The 15,207-nt window shown below is 46.5% G+C and overlaps 1 protein-coding gene across 2 annotated transcripts in view; it reads right to left on the bottom strand.

The window, feature by feature from the left end:
• Positions 1-14,181, bottom strand: part of CLCN2 (chloride voltage-gated channel 2) — a 1,173,779-nt gene extending 1,159,598 nt beyond the window's left edge. For both annotated transcript variants that reach the window (XM_069618787.1, XM_069618789.1), the window contains exon 1: positions 13,764-14,181. In XM_069618787.1, coding sequence (XP_069474888.1) covers positions 13,764-13,814 — 51 coding nt within the window. In that variant the 5' untranslated portion in view covers positions 13,815-14,181. The remainder of the gene's footprint in view (positions 1-13,763) is intronic.
• Positions 14,182-15,207: the final 1,026 nt, after the last annotated feature.

The raw sequence follows: 15,207 nt of genomic DNA, 5'->3' as shown, positions 1-15,207 counted from the left end.
GGGGAGCGGACTAGACGAGTGGAGAACGGGGGACATTTTGTTCAGATTATGATATGATATTTTGTTTGTATTGCGGCATACACAAGTGTTTCAGAGCGCGATGAGGCAAGCAAGGGGAAACAAGGGAGGACAAAACAACGATCTTACAAGGCCCAGTGACATTGAGAACATGCAAGTGCAGGGGAGAGGGAAGTGGGAAAGTGCGAAGGGCGGAGGGAGTGGAAAGTCTGAACACATGATAGAACAACAACAGGTACTGCGGCCAACAGGTGGTAAGCGCACAAATAAGGTGTAGACAACAGGTGTCTGATAAATGCTGGAAGGGGACTGTAGGGTTACAGATACAGACCCAAGTGCAGGGGTTGCCAGGAAGCAGTGCGGTTGTGTGGCTGGGGGGGGCAGGGATCTGGGCCCGAAAACAGAGGGGATTCAGGTGCCTGGTGCCAAAGCAGTCAGATAAGTAGGGGAGAGGAAGGGCGAAGGCAGAAGCAAAGAGGAAGGTCTTGAGGTGCTTCCGGAACCAAAGATGGTTCTCCTCAAGTTTCAGAGAGGCAGGGAGGCTGTTCCAGAAGAAGGCCCAAGCTGAGGAAAGGGATCTACCCCCAACTCGTTGTTTGGAGAAGCGAATGACCCTGAGGGAGCTGTAAGTGAGGGAGTTGTAGGTGAAGGAGTGAAGAGCGGGAGCAGGAATGTATTTACGGAGGGAGAGTTGAAGGTATTGTGGACCCAGACCCCAGAAAGCCTTGTGGACAATACAGAGGGTCTTGACCATAATCCTTGCAGCCACTGGGAGCCAATGAAGAGATTTCAGGGCTGGAGAGATAGGATCCCAGAGCTTGAGGCCAACCACAAGTCTTGCAGTCCTGTTCTAGATGAGCTGCAGAGGACGGAGAGTGGTTGCAGGCAGATTTAGAAAGAGGATGTTGCAATAGTCCAGCCTAGAGAGAACCAGAGCTCTGTAGGCAGTAAGCTTCTGGGGGAAGGAGAGGAAAGGAAGAATACCTCTCAGGAGGTGCAGTTGGTAGTTAGGCTTTTTTGAGACATCAAGGATGTGGAGAGAAAAGGAAAGCAGGGAGTCAAAGATGACCCTAAGGTTCTTAGCCTCGCAAGTGGGAGAAGGGAGAGGGAGAGGGGAGGCCGGCCAGAGAGTAACAGGAAAGGAAGGTGCAGGTGTGCCGATGAGGGGGATCTCTGTCTCAATGGCATTAAGGCAGAGTTTGTTGGTGGCGCACCACTCCTGGATTTCAGACAGTACAGTAATTAAGGAGGTGCACATAGAGAACAAAGAAGACGAATGAGCATGCAGCACAGGGTACGGAACTGAGGTCCGAAAGAAGTTTGGGAAGAGATCAGGGAGATGGGTGGAGTACCATAGCTGAATTTGAGGACGATAGAGGAGGAAGCGCAGCAGGCGCCAGAAAAAATGCCTTGAGTGGAAAGTGTGTGGGATAAGAGGGTAAGGAGGTTTGGCCGGATGTCAGTAGCAAGGAAAAGGGAAATGCAGGAAGAAAGGAAAGGAAGAGAATAGGTTTACAGATGCCTCTGATACGAGGGTAGGGCACAGTATGTACCCTGGGTGCAGATGGACAAAAACAATTTGATCAAAGCGCTCCTGCCGTTAACAGCGGGGGTGGGGAAATGGATATAAGCATTTGAAAAACAGACTGCTTGTGTACCCCTTGCTGTAGGTGACATGGAAAGCTTATTACTGGTGATGGTGGGAGAGCAGGCTGGTGACGTGTGGATTAAAGCAGAATACCCCAGAGTAAGTTTGGACGACAATGCGCATGATGGTGCACCGTTCAACAACATCAGAGCGAAGGTGTGTGACGCGCTTTGGTGCACATACCTCGACACCCCAGACTTACTGTCGATCATGCAAAAGACTATGGGGGATGACGAAGACCCCTCACAATACATTATTAAGGTTCAGGAGACTGGGGACCAGTGGGCTCAATCAGTTCCTCTTTTCTATTTCGTTATGAAGAGGGGCTTACCATAAGAGGGGCAGAAAGCAGTAGACAAAATTGTGGGCATTGAAGCGAAGTGATGGGTGGAAATTCAGAGTATACTAATACACCACTGCAAACAAATAAAGGAGCCGTGAAAGAGAAACAGCACAACAGTTACAGGCAAATTAGGGGAAATTGGTACAGAGGAAGCTGGGTAAAATAGCTGTAGGGGGCCGGTATATACACCTGGACAGGTGGAGGCAACAGGGAGCACACTGGGGTCAGTGAATGTCCTAATAGCAGCATTTTGGGCAGATGGAATACAAGGGCAGTGGTGAGGTGGACAGCAGTACCCCACCCAGGAGGTCAGCAACGTGGTGGGCAGATTCAGGAAGGTATTTGGAGGAATGGGACCGAGAGGGGTGGGTTTGGGTTCCTCACAGTGTTGGAACTGTGGGAAGTGGGGAAATTTGTCGAGAGAATGCAGAAGTAGGCCATGCCTCGATTATAAGACTTACAATAATTACCACTCACCACCACAGAATACACAACAGATGCAGACCCCAAGACCTCCATAACCTATGAAATACATCAAGCATACATACAGCTCCCACGCAGGCCCCAGGGATGCAGGTACAATAACAGCAGTACCCCTAGCAACAGCACCCATAACAACCTATGCCATAACTGTCAACATGCACACACCCAAAGAAGTACCGAATGGCACCATAGTGCCATACGGAGGGGTGAGAGTGATGGGAAACAACCCTTTCACGTTCCCAGGGTTGAACACGTACCCACATTAGGACATCCTACAGAGAGCGTTTGCATGACCAGGTCTATCTATGACTGTCCGCCCTGATGAGGAACCATGGGTGGGCACAGAGATAGGAAACAAACACAATATTTATGGTCAACAACATGCTACAAAATCATGCATCAGTGAGGGAGATTTCCCGTTATCGGGCCACACTTTTGACATGCAGGGCTTTTCTGGGGCTGTCTCCATGGTTCCATACACTAAAGAGGTTGACATCAAAATAGGGGGAAGGTGGTGCGGGCCGCCCCTACTGTACACTGAAAGTTAACCAGTGAACCTTTTGGGCAGGGATCTGCTCAGCAAGCTCAACATGACTAGATCATTCACAAAAAGTGGCATAGTTGGTGCCACACCAGCGATGTGCGCCATCAGAGCAAAGTTGATAATTTATGCAATGGGAGGAGAGGTGGCGGTTTGTGGAATTCCCATAGATCTGGACATGTTTGTGTATGGAATCACGGTGCCTCAGATTGGCAAACGGTGCTTGCAAGTGCCCACAGATTTCATTTTTCACTCTGGTGTGTCCTGAACGGGCAGCAGGTACGATATTGTCCCTAGATTTTCAAGGATTGGTGATTTTAGCAAAAAGGATTGCTGTGATAGGGATTGACCAGGATGGGTGCGAGTGGAGCAAAGTACTTTGCATTGACCCCACGACACCCCTGAAGGTGGTTACTGATGCAGAATTGTTTGAGGACAAACTAGATGACAGAGAAATGGTGCTAGCAATATGTACCCCTTCGAAATAATGTTGCAGTACCGGAAGGTGCAGTGTCCCCTGACTGCCCTTGCGGCCCCACCCCAGTTTGTTGAGGAAGACTTAGAACAGGTGCCCGAGCGACTGTGGACAACTAGCCCCCATGACATAGGGTTCCTACAGGGAGTGACCCCAGTACACAACTCTAAAACCAGGAGCAGTTCTACCCAGAGTGAAACAATATCCACTCCACAGGGAGGCAAAGGAGGGAATTAAGGACACCATTAGTGCCCTACTCAACAAGGGAGAATTGTACCTCCTACCTCCCCATGCAACATGGCTATCTACCCTGTAAAAAAGGCAGCAGGAGCAATTGGAGAATGATTCAGGACCTTCGCCGCTAAATTATGTTGTACAGCAAGAATTTCCTGTAGTTCCCAACCCTGCTGCGATTTTGTGTAGTATCCCCAAAGAGGGAACACACTTCACAGTGGTCGACCTCAAAAATGCATTCTTCTCCATACCATTGCACCCAGATTCACAGTACCTCACTGCCTTTACTCATGGGGGAATGAGGTTGGAACACACAAGATTACCTCACGGGTACTGTGAAAGCCCGAGCATTTTCAACAGAATACTCCACACAGACTTAGGGAATATACAAGTGTCACCACAATCATCCAGAACATGGACGACCTGCTGGTATGGAGCGACACGGAGCAACACTGCAGACACAACTCAATCACACTCTTACAGCTCCTGGCTCGCAAGGGGTACAAGGTCGACAAGGCAAAGCTACAATACTGTCTACATGAAGTTCTGTACCTAGGACAGTTGATATCAGCACATGGAAAAAGAATAATACCTGACCGCGTTGCCTATATGTGTGCCACATCCCAGCCCACGACAGTGAAAGACATGCAAATGTTCATAGGTTTGTGCAATTAGTGCAGGGCATGGATTCTTGATTACGTAGCATACACAAGGCTGCTCTTACAGGGCCTCGCTCTTACAGGGCCTCAAAGAGGTACAAAAGACTGACAACAAAATAGTATGGACAAAACAAACATGGTCATTTCAAAATTCTATGTTTTCACATATATCCCAGATGCACAGCTGCTAAAAAGTTTACATTTGCACAGGGGGGGCACTCTCTTGCTCTCTCCCTATCCAGCTCTCTTTCCTCCTCCCTCTATTTCTTGCCTCTCTTCTTCTTCCTCCTATCTCCCTCTCTCTATCTTTCTATTCCTATCACCTCCTCTCTCTACCTCCCTCCATCTCTTTATCCCTCTCTCTGCATCTCTCCCTCTCCCTTTGTGTTCATAAATGTTGCCTTTCAGGTTGAGAAGATGGAACCATTATACGTTAGAAAGAATTGTAGTTATAGTATTATGCCTAGAATTTCATATTCATATATGTGCGCAATGCATTTTATAGCAGGTTTATTTGCGATTTCAATGCTCGTTTTAGGGATTTATTTGGGGCATCTTTTATATTACAGGGGCATATAAAAGAGCAGGGGTGGTGGTAAAGGAAGACATTACTCTCTTAACTGTAACTAATGCATCAAACACACACACAAATGAAGATGAACATTTGTTTTCCTCAAGGCTGAACGTTACGCTCCAAAAGGCCAACCATTCTGTACATGACAACGTACCCCTGCCCACTGGATTGTTAGAATATATTGCTAGGTCCCTACTGTTTCCAAGATTTTCGAATGCCTTTTATAACACAAACTTTACTCATGTAAATAATATTAGTAGTATTATTAATGGATATATAGGTACACCCAAACATATGAAGAGAAGCATGAAGGGCGAAGTACAACGCCCATCACAGGCTTGGTCTTGACACCGTAGAAGATGGGCGTCACCAGAAATGTCTAATAGTTAGTATACAGACTGAGCTTGGTGGGGAGGAACAATGTGAATGCCAGTTGATATTTGTGTTAATTGATACTACATGCGTCAGGGGCACACAAGGTCATATTGCTACAGGACGTACCAATTCTAGAGGGGCAATGCCTATTACATCATGCGCTATGCAGGCTCAGGGGCACTTTCCAGGCACACAATGCAAGGCTCAAACTTGATGGTCCAGATAGCTTGCAATGCAACACAAATCCAAAAGGAAGCAAATGCCTAAAGAGACCCTACCAGGTGATACAAGGACTGAAATAAACAAATAACAAATTGCAAGAAACCACAGTTATCTGCATGGCAGAGGGTCTAGTGGGATACGAAGAAGGGATTCTAGCCCGGTGAAAGCAACATGTGCACCGTTCTGGACTCAACACATCACAAAACTAACATGGATTGAAGCAATGGAAAAACCTGTGAAGGTGCACAGAGAAGAAACATATGAACTTTGCTTTTACAGTGCCGGCACAGTATCTGTAGGGTCCAACAAACAATGCAATAAGACTGCTTATTCCTGATCTCAGAAAAGTATTGCAGAAGTGATGGATTACTACTCGGTGTGTGGCCAACAAGCGTACTTGCACCTCCCAACATCATTGATGGGCTATTGTTCGCTGGCCATGCTACACACTCAGCCTGCTTGTAATCCCAGAAGTACATTTGCAAGAGGGCCCAATAGAGACTTTTGCCCCTCCCACCTTTTCATCCCCTGAAGAAGAACGAAGAAACCCATTGCAGTGCCAGAGTTCCACACCTTCACTGTCAAAGAAAAGGGCATAACGCTGCGAAGGAAGAAAAGAGTGAACTATCTGTCCAAGGACTCCTCAAACCTGCTCAAGGAAATACTGGACGAATATCTGCTCTTCACCAAAGCAGAAACTTTCTTTGCCTCTCTTCTACTGCCTGGTGTGCAAGCTGTGGCCAATGCTAAATGGCTGCAGATCATCCACTGGGAACTAATAGAGCTTGCTAACGAGACAGAGCAAGGGTTCAAAGTCATAAAGGTGTAACTCTGCACCCTGAGGCTAATGTCAATGCAGAATTGCTATGTCCTAGACATGCTTAATGCAATGGAGAGAAGCATGTGTAAATAAATAGGGGATTCTTGCTGCACATTTGTTCCTCCCGAAAGTGCCGAGATAGGCTCTCTGTCCCACAAAATAGAAGTTTTGCACAAACAAAGAAGTGGGGATACAAAATGGAGGACTGGTTTGATCTGATGTTCTCTTGGGCCAAATCCTGGCTGTGGGCATTTGTGAAAATGCGTGTGCCGGTCATCGTTTTCATTCTGGTCATTTATGCATGTGCCAAATGGGACTCTGTTGTTGTGCCGAAGCAGTGCCCATTAGCTCAATGATGATGGTCTCAATTGGGGGAATGCGTAATACACCTCGCAGTAGCACAGAGAATGGTACCCAAACAGACAACCCAAATAAACCGTGCTTGATAGAGATTTACCATCCCTTACACCACCGTGGCAGAGCAACCACACCCCCACCACACCCCGAGAATGACACAGAGCACTGGGTCGACTTAGCTGGGGATGGAGGTTGTATTTACATGACATGTACCCCAGAAGAGTGTGCCCAGTTTGGAGAAAGTTTGCAAGAAGTTTGTACAGCATGGGTTCCAAAGGATGGGTCACCACCATACCTGGAAGCTGAAAGGTTAGATAGGGTGCAGAAGGAGGAGAACGTATATTGGAACTAGTTGCCAATGACACTGCAGGGGAGTTGGTTAATTTAGGATTAACAAAAGTGGGGTAATGTTGGGAAAGGGACCATGGCTCTCCCCCAAGCCCATCCCTGTATCTGCCAGGTGCATTGTTACCACGATAGAATAACATTGTTTGTCAGACTAGCTAATTAATTGTTAGGTCAGCTCACTGCGAATGACAAGCCCAGCAGCGCCCACGTGAACGGAGATGGACAGATGAAGACGGATCAATAGCCTGGCATTCCATATGGAGCAGGCCCAACACCTATAGGGCTCCTCCAATCCGTATTGAAGAATTATACTATACATGATTACTTCATTAGTGACATTGTTTGTGATTATAATGCACAGCACATGCCTACATAACTCAGAGCGTTCGGCGACACCAGAGTTCTTTGCGGATGCATCTTTATTTTGTAGAAATAAATACTAGTTATCCTTGCAAGAGTGTCTTGAGCTTTTTTCCCCTTGTGGACTGTATTTTGTCTGGTGTGAGCGTGCAGGGGCGTGCCTTCAGTACGTACAGCTGTTTTTGTTTTGACCAGAAGAACATTTAATCAAAGAAAGGGAAGCTCTCATCCCTTATTATTCCGCAAAACCTTCATGTAGGCAGTTGCTAACATGCTGGCGATATTGCTTTAAGTCCTGCTGTCCATGCATGATGCCCTCGAGATGGTTTCAAGAGTAACAGGAAGTTGTTGGGGTTACTAACCAGATTACCATATTGGATTACCTCCTAGGCCACAAACATGCAGGTGCTATAGTCAAGAAGGCTGGGAGGAACTATAGGTTCTCCACAATGATGATGGGCTTTGATCTGTGGCTCATCTGGGAGCAAAGCCCTTGGACCAGCCTGTCTTGAAGTTCTTGAGGCATTCTAGGTGCTCTATTGGGATGTTCATAGTAGTGTAGAGGTCTGAATTCCTCTTAGGCTGAGACTCTGCTCTTCTGGGAATTAATCTGCATAATCCAGCATTGACGGCCCTGCAGTTACCTTCTCACATCAATAGAGGTCAGCAACAACATTTTAGATTCAGCAGGGTAGAAGAGTCCGCTTCTGTGAGGTGCATTCAAAGGCCACAAACTGAAGTCCCTTTCACATGAAAAGCAGGTTTTGTTCAGCACTGACACAAAAATGGGTTTGCCTGTGGCTGCAAGTGAAAACTTAAGGTCCCCTTGAAATGAGAAGCAGGATTTTTCAACACGCACCCCAAAAACGTTGTGGCATGCGTATTTGCAGTTTACATATGAAATATGTACCAGTGCTAACAGGAAAAATGTCAGGGAAAAAGACATGGTGCGTGTTGACAAAAAGTAATGTATGTTATGTTTCACATACAAAATATCAGCAGACATTTGAAAAGAAAAGCCCTCTTTGTTTTCATGAATAAGTTTCTGTCGGCCCAAGGCAAACCCTTTTAGCTTGTGGGTGGGTGAACTTCACAAAGAAATCCCCCATTGCAAGTCTGGATGTTACATCCCCCATCAAATTACGACTGCAATAAAATGTGTCCTACAGAAGGTGTGGAAAACCCAGGGTTCCCGAGATATTCTGGCTCTGAAGGCAGTGATAGTAGGACAGTTCCCCTTGGCTGGAGCATGACCAAAATGTGTGAAAATGGGGGCTACAACTTCAAAGAGCAAACAACCTACATCAAAGAGACTCATAAAAACTGTGGTCATAGGCTGACCCAGGGAGACAGATGGGTGGATGAAGCAGAGCTCCCATTTGCATACATATAGATTTACAATTCATTTTTAAAAAACTATTATAACTTAGGCCTTTTTCCCAGCAACCATAAGGCAGATTTTCTTCATGTGCGTACCATTTTTTAGGTCATTTACAGGTGATTTTGGAGACATAAAATTCATGTACTTTCGAGTTACGGAACTGTAATGGCCATCTAAAATGGGTTTCTGGCTGATCTGAAAATGTTCCAAATTTGGTTGTTGGTGAATGGGTGAAGAGTCAAATTAGGAAAATGGGAAATAAATTACATATTTATAACTGTTATGCTTTTTATGGAAACGGCAGAAAACTGGAACATGGTTGTGCAACATGGTGCAGACCTGGCTGTCATCTTATTTAATTCCCTGTGATTAGCTGAATCAGAAAATATGTATATCATGGCCACTGTTTTCCACATAAATAGTTTTTGCCAAAAATGAGAGATGAGAACAAATGGGACTTGTACATTAAACTGCCATATGTCTGCTCCAGACTCTAAAACCAATCCGTAGAGAGGGGCTGGAGTGGGGAGGAAAGAGAAGGGTAACTGTCCAATCCTATTTGAGTGACCTCATGCAGGGTACTCCCCCAAGATTGTAAAATAGGTGGTGTTATCGCTGCTATATAAGGGGCACTGCACTAGGAGAAAGGGACAGAGCTGCTGAAATTTACCATCAAAAGACTGCTGCTGCAACTTATCATCTGATAGCTGCAAGGGAACACCAGAGGAGATTTCTGAGAGTGCATCTGGGTGGAGCCGTCTATTGATAGTAGGGCCTAAAAGCTGATGGGGTCCAACGGTGGAGATCGGAAGCCATCCTTGAGAGTGGAGCGACCAGACCCCTGCCCTATCTTACCAGAGTGTCCTGAAATGCAGCTGGCTTTCCTGAACTTTAAACAGAGGCTTTCTATGCAAGCAGAACTGAGCCCTGAGAAACCAAAAGGTGGTGGAATCAACTTGCCTTAAATCCTTTCCCTTCATAGCGGGTGGATGGCGGGGGAAGGAAACTGTAAATCCTTAACCTACTTAACTAAAAGATTCATTTAATTAATTCCCCATTTGGTGGAACACTACAGGGTGATTTTGTTAAAATTCAAAATGAACAAAGCTCACTTCCCAACTATGGCCTATAATTTAAGTGGGTAATCTTTTTTGTCATGTTGATCCTGACTTCTTTAAGGAAGAGGGATGTCTTTGTTCTTAAATCAGTCCAATCTTTTTGTCCAACTTTTCCAAAACACAGGCCTTGAAGTGGGGGGGGGAAGGGGCTGAAGATCCTACATTCTCAAATCATCCCAATTTTTACCATCCATCTTCCCCAACACAGTCCTTTCAGTGGAGGGGGGCCGGAAATCCAATACTTCCCAAATCATTCCAATTTTTCTGTCTGACTTCCCCAACACAAACCAACGTAGGGGGGGGGGCTTAAAAACAAACTGCTAAATCAACCTGTGTTTATTTTAAAACATAAGTGTGGGTGAAATGATATTTGCCATGTGTATGTGTACCAATCTTGAAACCCTACAGCTAGCCTTTTAAGCCTACAGGAAAATCAAAATTGCACAGTACTACGTTTATAATTGTTTTTGATCAGTTCAATTATTTCTTGAAGTGACATTTGTAGAAAGTAAAGAATTGTGATTTGTGTTTTAAAAAAAACTAATTTGTGTAATTGTTTTGAGTAACAAGAAGTTAATGGTGAGTCACAAAGAAGATGGCACGTATAGTTGAGTGTGATTTCTATTACTTCTAATCTAAATAAATACAATTATATTTCCTGTACACTGGCCTGGTTCTTGGCTCATTGGTAGCTCAGGGAGAGGGCTCCAAGGGGCATGGCATGATATGCCTCTGAAGTAGGGCTGAAGAAAATAATCCATTAAACAGTTTGTTGCGTGAAGCCTTGAGTGGGGAGTGAAGGAACTCCCTGTGTTGAAGGTGGACTCTCAATAAACCGTTACATTTCCCTACATTTCCCAGCTTACATCTACTTTGGGTATTGTGGCCCTTTTCGCGAAGCGAGCGCCACTAATGTGTTTATTTATTGGGGGTTTGTAGAGTACTACATGTCACCCTCCAGCTGCTTCAAAGCCCGTGTCTGTCTTAGACAAAAGCGACATGACATTGCTGTGAAATGACAAAACAAAACCTGACACATCATAACATGCTAGAATAACGAAGGTTATGTCTAAAATATGAAAATGGGAAGCAAAATAAATATACAAATAAAGTAAATGAAAAATGAGCAAAACTCCCTCAAAAGCAAAACATAGCCTTTGATAACAATCCAAATTTGTAAGGAAGAGTTAAAATAAAACAAAGATGGAAAGATGTGGATGTCCAACAGGAATGTGTGTGTGGGGATGCAATGGCAGGCAAGAGGGCAACCGGGGACACCTCCATCAATGCAGAGGCAAGGTGTACATTGAAAAGCAGAAGTAACACAACATGGAAAACTTAACACAACATATCACAGCACACACACAAAAAGGAGGGGGGGAAGGAGGGGATACATAAGTAAACAGATATATAAAAACAAAAAATTAGCAAAACCTGCTGGGACAAAAACGAAAATGACCTTTCAGTGACTAAATCAAACGTTGGAAGAAGAATTAAAAAAAATAACACATAGATGTAAAGAAGTGGCAGTCCAACAGCAGTGTGTGGGGTAACCATGCGGAATGCCACCATCAAGACAGAAGGTGCACATTAAAAAAAACGAGATCATGTTAAAACACACACACACACACACCTTGGGCTGTGAAAACGAGAACCAGTGAAGAGCAGCCTTCTGCCCCCGGGGTAATGGTCGGGGCATTCAGCTAGGTAGCAACTACCCACTGGAAATCACGATCACCAAGAGCGATAACCCCAAAGCCCTGTATAAAGAAACTTCTCCTAGCACCACCACAACCACTACAAAACACAATGGTGGGCACACCCAAGAATTCTCGCACAACACCAATCCTCAGACTTGTTTACTCGTTGCCAGTTGAGACAAGTGCGGCGCTTCTCACAGTTGGTAGTGGAAACACGCAAAGTTGAACTCATCACAACAGCAGGAAAGTTTGCCCACATCATCTCAACAGGAGCCCAGTGCTCTCTGGGCACATATCAAATAGTGGAACCTAAATACAACTTAGCGGGAACAGGCCATTGGTCAGTGGAGCACTTCTATGCAACCTCCTCCCTTTAGAACCTACAGCTTAATTCAGAATTCTGAAATTGAAAACAGAAAAGAAAAAACATCTAATGTAATCTTTTGCCCAGCGGCTCGCTTTGGATTAGATTCCTCGAGTTTGACTCCCTTCCAGTCCTTGTATACTCAATAAAGGGAGGCAAGGCACCTTACAATAGCCATACATATGATAAGCTTGGGATGGAACCTTACAATAGGAATACGTATGATAAGCTTGGGGTGGCACCATACAATAACCATGGGTGATATACTTGGGATGAATCCTTAAAATAGCCACACGTGATTAGCTTGGGATGGCACCATACATATGATACATTTGGGATGGCACCTTACATTAGCCATAGACATATATAGAACAGTGCATGTGCCAGGCCTTTAGGAGGAAGCAAACTACAGTAAAATTTGCAATACAAACAAAATCCACAGAATGGACATCTAAACACCACGCAGGTTTGAGCAACAGCCAATCAGACTGGAGATCTGCCTTTTCTGGCCAGTAGCAACCAGTGTGAATAAACGTGGCAAGATAACTATGGCCCAATACGGACAAGGTCACCAATCTCAAATTACCACCAACCCTATTGCACTAAGACATCACGTTGTCACCGAGCATCATTTTTTCATAACGCCAAGGAGATTCAGTGGACATCATTAACCACAGAAAACAAACTTTGGTGGAAACTTATTGGTAGTGGAGGCGTGGTAGATAAAAAAGACTTCCAGTTGGATTGGTGTACTGGCCTAGGTTGGAAAGCACTGCAATAACGAGAGGTATGGGGTCATAAGGAAAGGGGTGCTGTTGTTCGATGAGGTAGCATTTAGATGGGTGGAGTGGTTTTGCAGACATACCTGAGCATATTAATATGGGTGGGGGATCTGCATAGCGTAAGGTACATTTATTATGGAGAAGTCACTAGGAAAGGAAGTCGGTGATCTGTATTATGTTGGGTGAGGAACGGAGAGGAGAGGGTTAGGAGTTTAGGGTTACTCTAAAACCTAGGAGAGGGCAATAGGGTGCCACCATATTGCAAGAGAGATGTTGGTTGCCCGGAATGCAGGTGATGGGATGTCCCAGTTGGGACAAAAGACTGGATTTGCAGAGCGAGACAGTGACTAGTGTTGGATTTTACGGTCCTAAATAGTGAAATGGGACTGATGGTCGAGAGTGGTGCGCCTTCAGCATGACAACCCGATTTGGAGTTTGCAGATCATCAGCGAGGATGGGTACGAGAGCCGAGTTGCTGGGGGGGGGGGCAGATTTGAAGGGAGTTCCTTCAGAAAGCTGGGTTTGTCTACAGGAGATCAGAACTGGGGATGGGTTGATGTAATGAATGTCATGATATGGACCACGATATTGGATTTTGGGAATGGGGTTGATTTGGGAGAAGAATTGGGTTTGACGGATAGTCTCGCACCAATGACAACTTGGTCGAGATGCGGGTGCCTGTGGGTGGACTGATAGCTTTGTTGAGTCGTTTTTTGTTTGAATGTTTGGGTGAGGGATTAGATTTGGAGTATCGCTATGGGTCTACTGACAAAATCCTGGGTTTCATAAACTGGGTGCAAGCTGTTGATTCCAAGATGCTGCTGATGCTCAGGTGTTGTATAAGGGCTGCTTGTCAGTGGTTGATTTTGGGGTACTGGTAGGAGCCCCTTGAAAGGCTAGGGTATAAGGAGGCTGGGTGTTGGGGTGGACTCTGGCATGATGTGACATGACTCGCTCTTACCAGGGTCTGCTGATAATGCAGCGCCCGCGGCTCCATTCCGTCCACGGACATGTCGCCCGTCTACCCGGCCTTAGGCTCCCTCTCCCGCGGGTTTCTCCTGCTGCTGAAACGCTGGGCTGACAGGGGAGGTGCCGGCTGTCTCCCCGGCTCCTTCTAACTCTCCTACGAGCTCGGACACCTCGCTTTCCTCGGTGGTATTGGGCTGAGGGTCCCCCTGAGCGGGTGAAGTCTCTCCTCCTCCCCAGGCTGAGGGCACTCTCGCGGGGCCACAGCCCAGTCGCCACCCCTTGTCCAGGCTGTTGCCGTTTCCCCACGATCAGACTGCCCCTCTCCGCCGCTCTCTGCCCACAGGCTCCCTCTCTCCCGCTCCCGGATCCAACTCTCAGTCACCTCCTGCAGCTCCGGAGGACGGAGACGGGCTGCACCGCCCTGGGACCTCCCAGCCAAGCAGGGCACCCTCCTCCAGCCCCTCCCCGAAACCCGCCTCCCTCCGCGGCCACGTTCCGCCACACCTCTGCAGCCCTGGCACGCGAGCTGCCTCCCCCCCTCCCCGGGACTGTCCTGCTCGGACACCTTTTCTCGGGCCGCGGCGCTCTAGTCCCATTGCGCCTCCTTCATGCGTGGCCTTCTTATACCCGTGCACCTTCGCAATCTCTGCCATGCGGCTTCACCCACCACAGCACCCGCTCACATGTCCCCGCTCTTTATACCTGAGCCCCCTTCCCACGCTCAATGCACTTGCAACCCCCCCCCCAGTTCTTATGCCTCTGACCCATTGACTCAGAGCATGCAGTCTGCCCTGCTCACAGCTTCCACGCCGTATGCTCATGCCCACTCTATCACCTTTAACATGCCCCTTCACCTTCCGTGCGCCTGCTGCCCTCTCTCCACATTATTACTCTGCCCCCTTCCCATGCCCGACCCGTCACCTACCCTACCCAGCACCTCAGCCAATGCACGTGTCCATGTGCTGTGCCCACCATTTGATGTGTCCATTCACTGGTGGCTGCCCGTTCACATACCCCTGCTGTACCCCTTCAGGCTGTTTCAGCGCTGGCACCTGGAGCACAGGTCCCTTTTTGGCACACCTTGTTGTTTGCAGGCACTTCCAAGTGAGTTTAAATTATGAGATTAAATGAGGTGCCAAGGAGCAGAAATTTAACTGTAAAGCAGTGTATCTGAGATCCTTTCACACAATCTTCCATTTTGTTGTTATGCATTGTGTTAAGAAAGTTTGAATATCTGTATTAAATGCGACTTTATTTTTTGCATATTAACTAGCAGATCTCATAGCTGTAAACTAAGCTTTAGAAGGGGTGAAGGTTGATTCTAGCTTGCTTTCATTGCCTCATTAGAAATTCGTTAGGTAACTGGAGCTGTGTTCGTGTTTTCAGTCGAAAACGTTCCATCACTACTCAAATTACTTAAACATTGACATATTAGA

Source organism: Ambystoma mexicanum, chromosome 10 (assembly GCF_040938575.1).
Source record: "Ambystoma mexicanum isolate Mex_15411 chromosome 10, UKY_AmexF1_1, whole genome shotgun sequence".
In the NCBI taxonomy this organism is placed as follows: Eukaryota; Metazoa; Chordata; class Amphibia; order Caudata; family Ambystomatidae; genus Ambystoma; species Ambystoma mexicanum.
The sequence above is the reverse complement of the archived record's forward strand: the minus strand, read 5'-3'. Positions and strand labels throughout refer to the sequence as shown.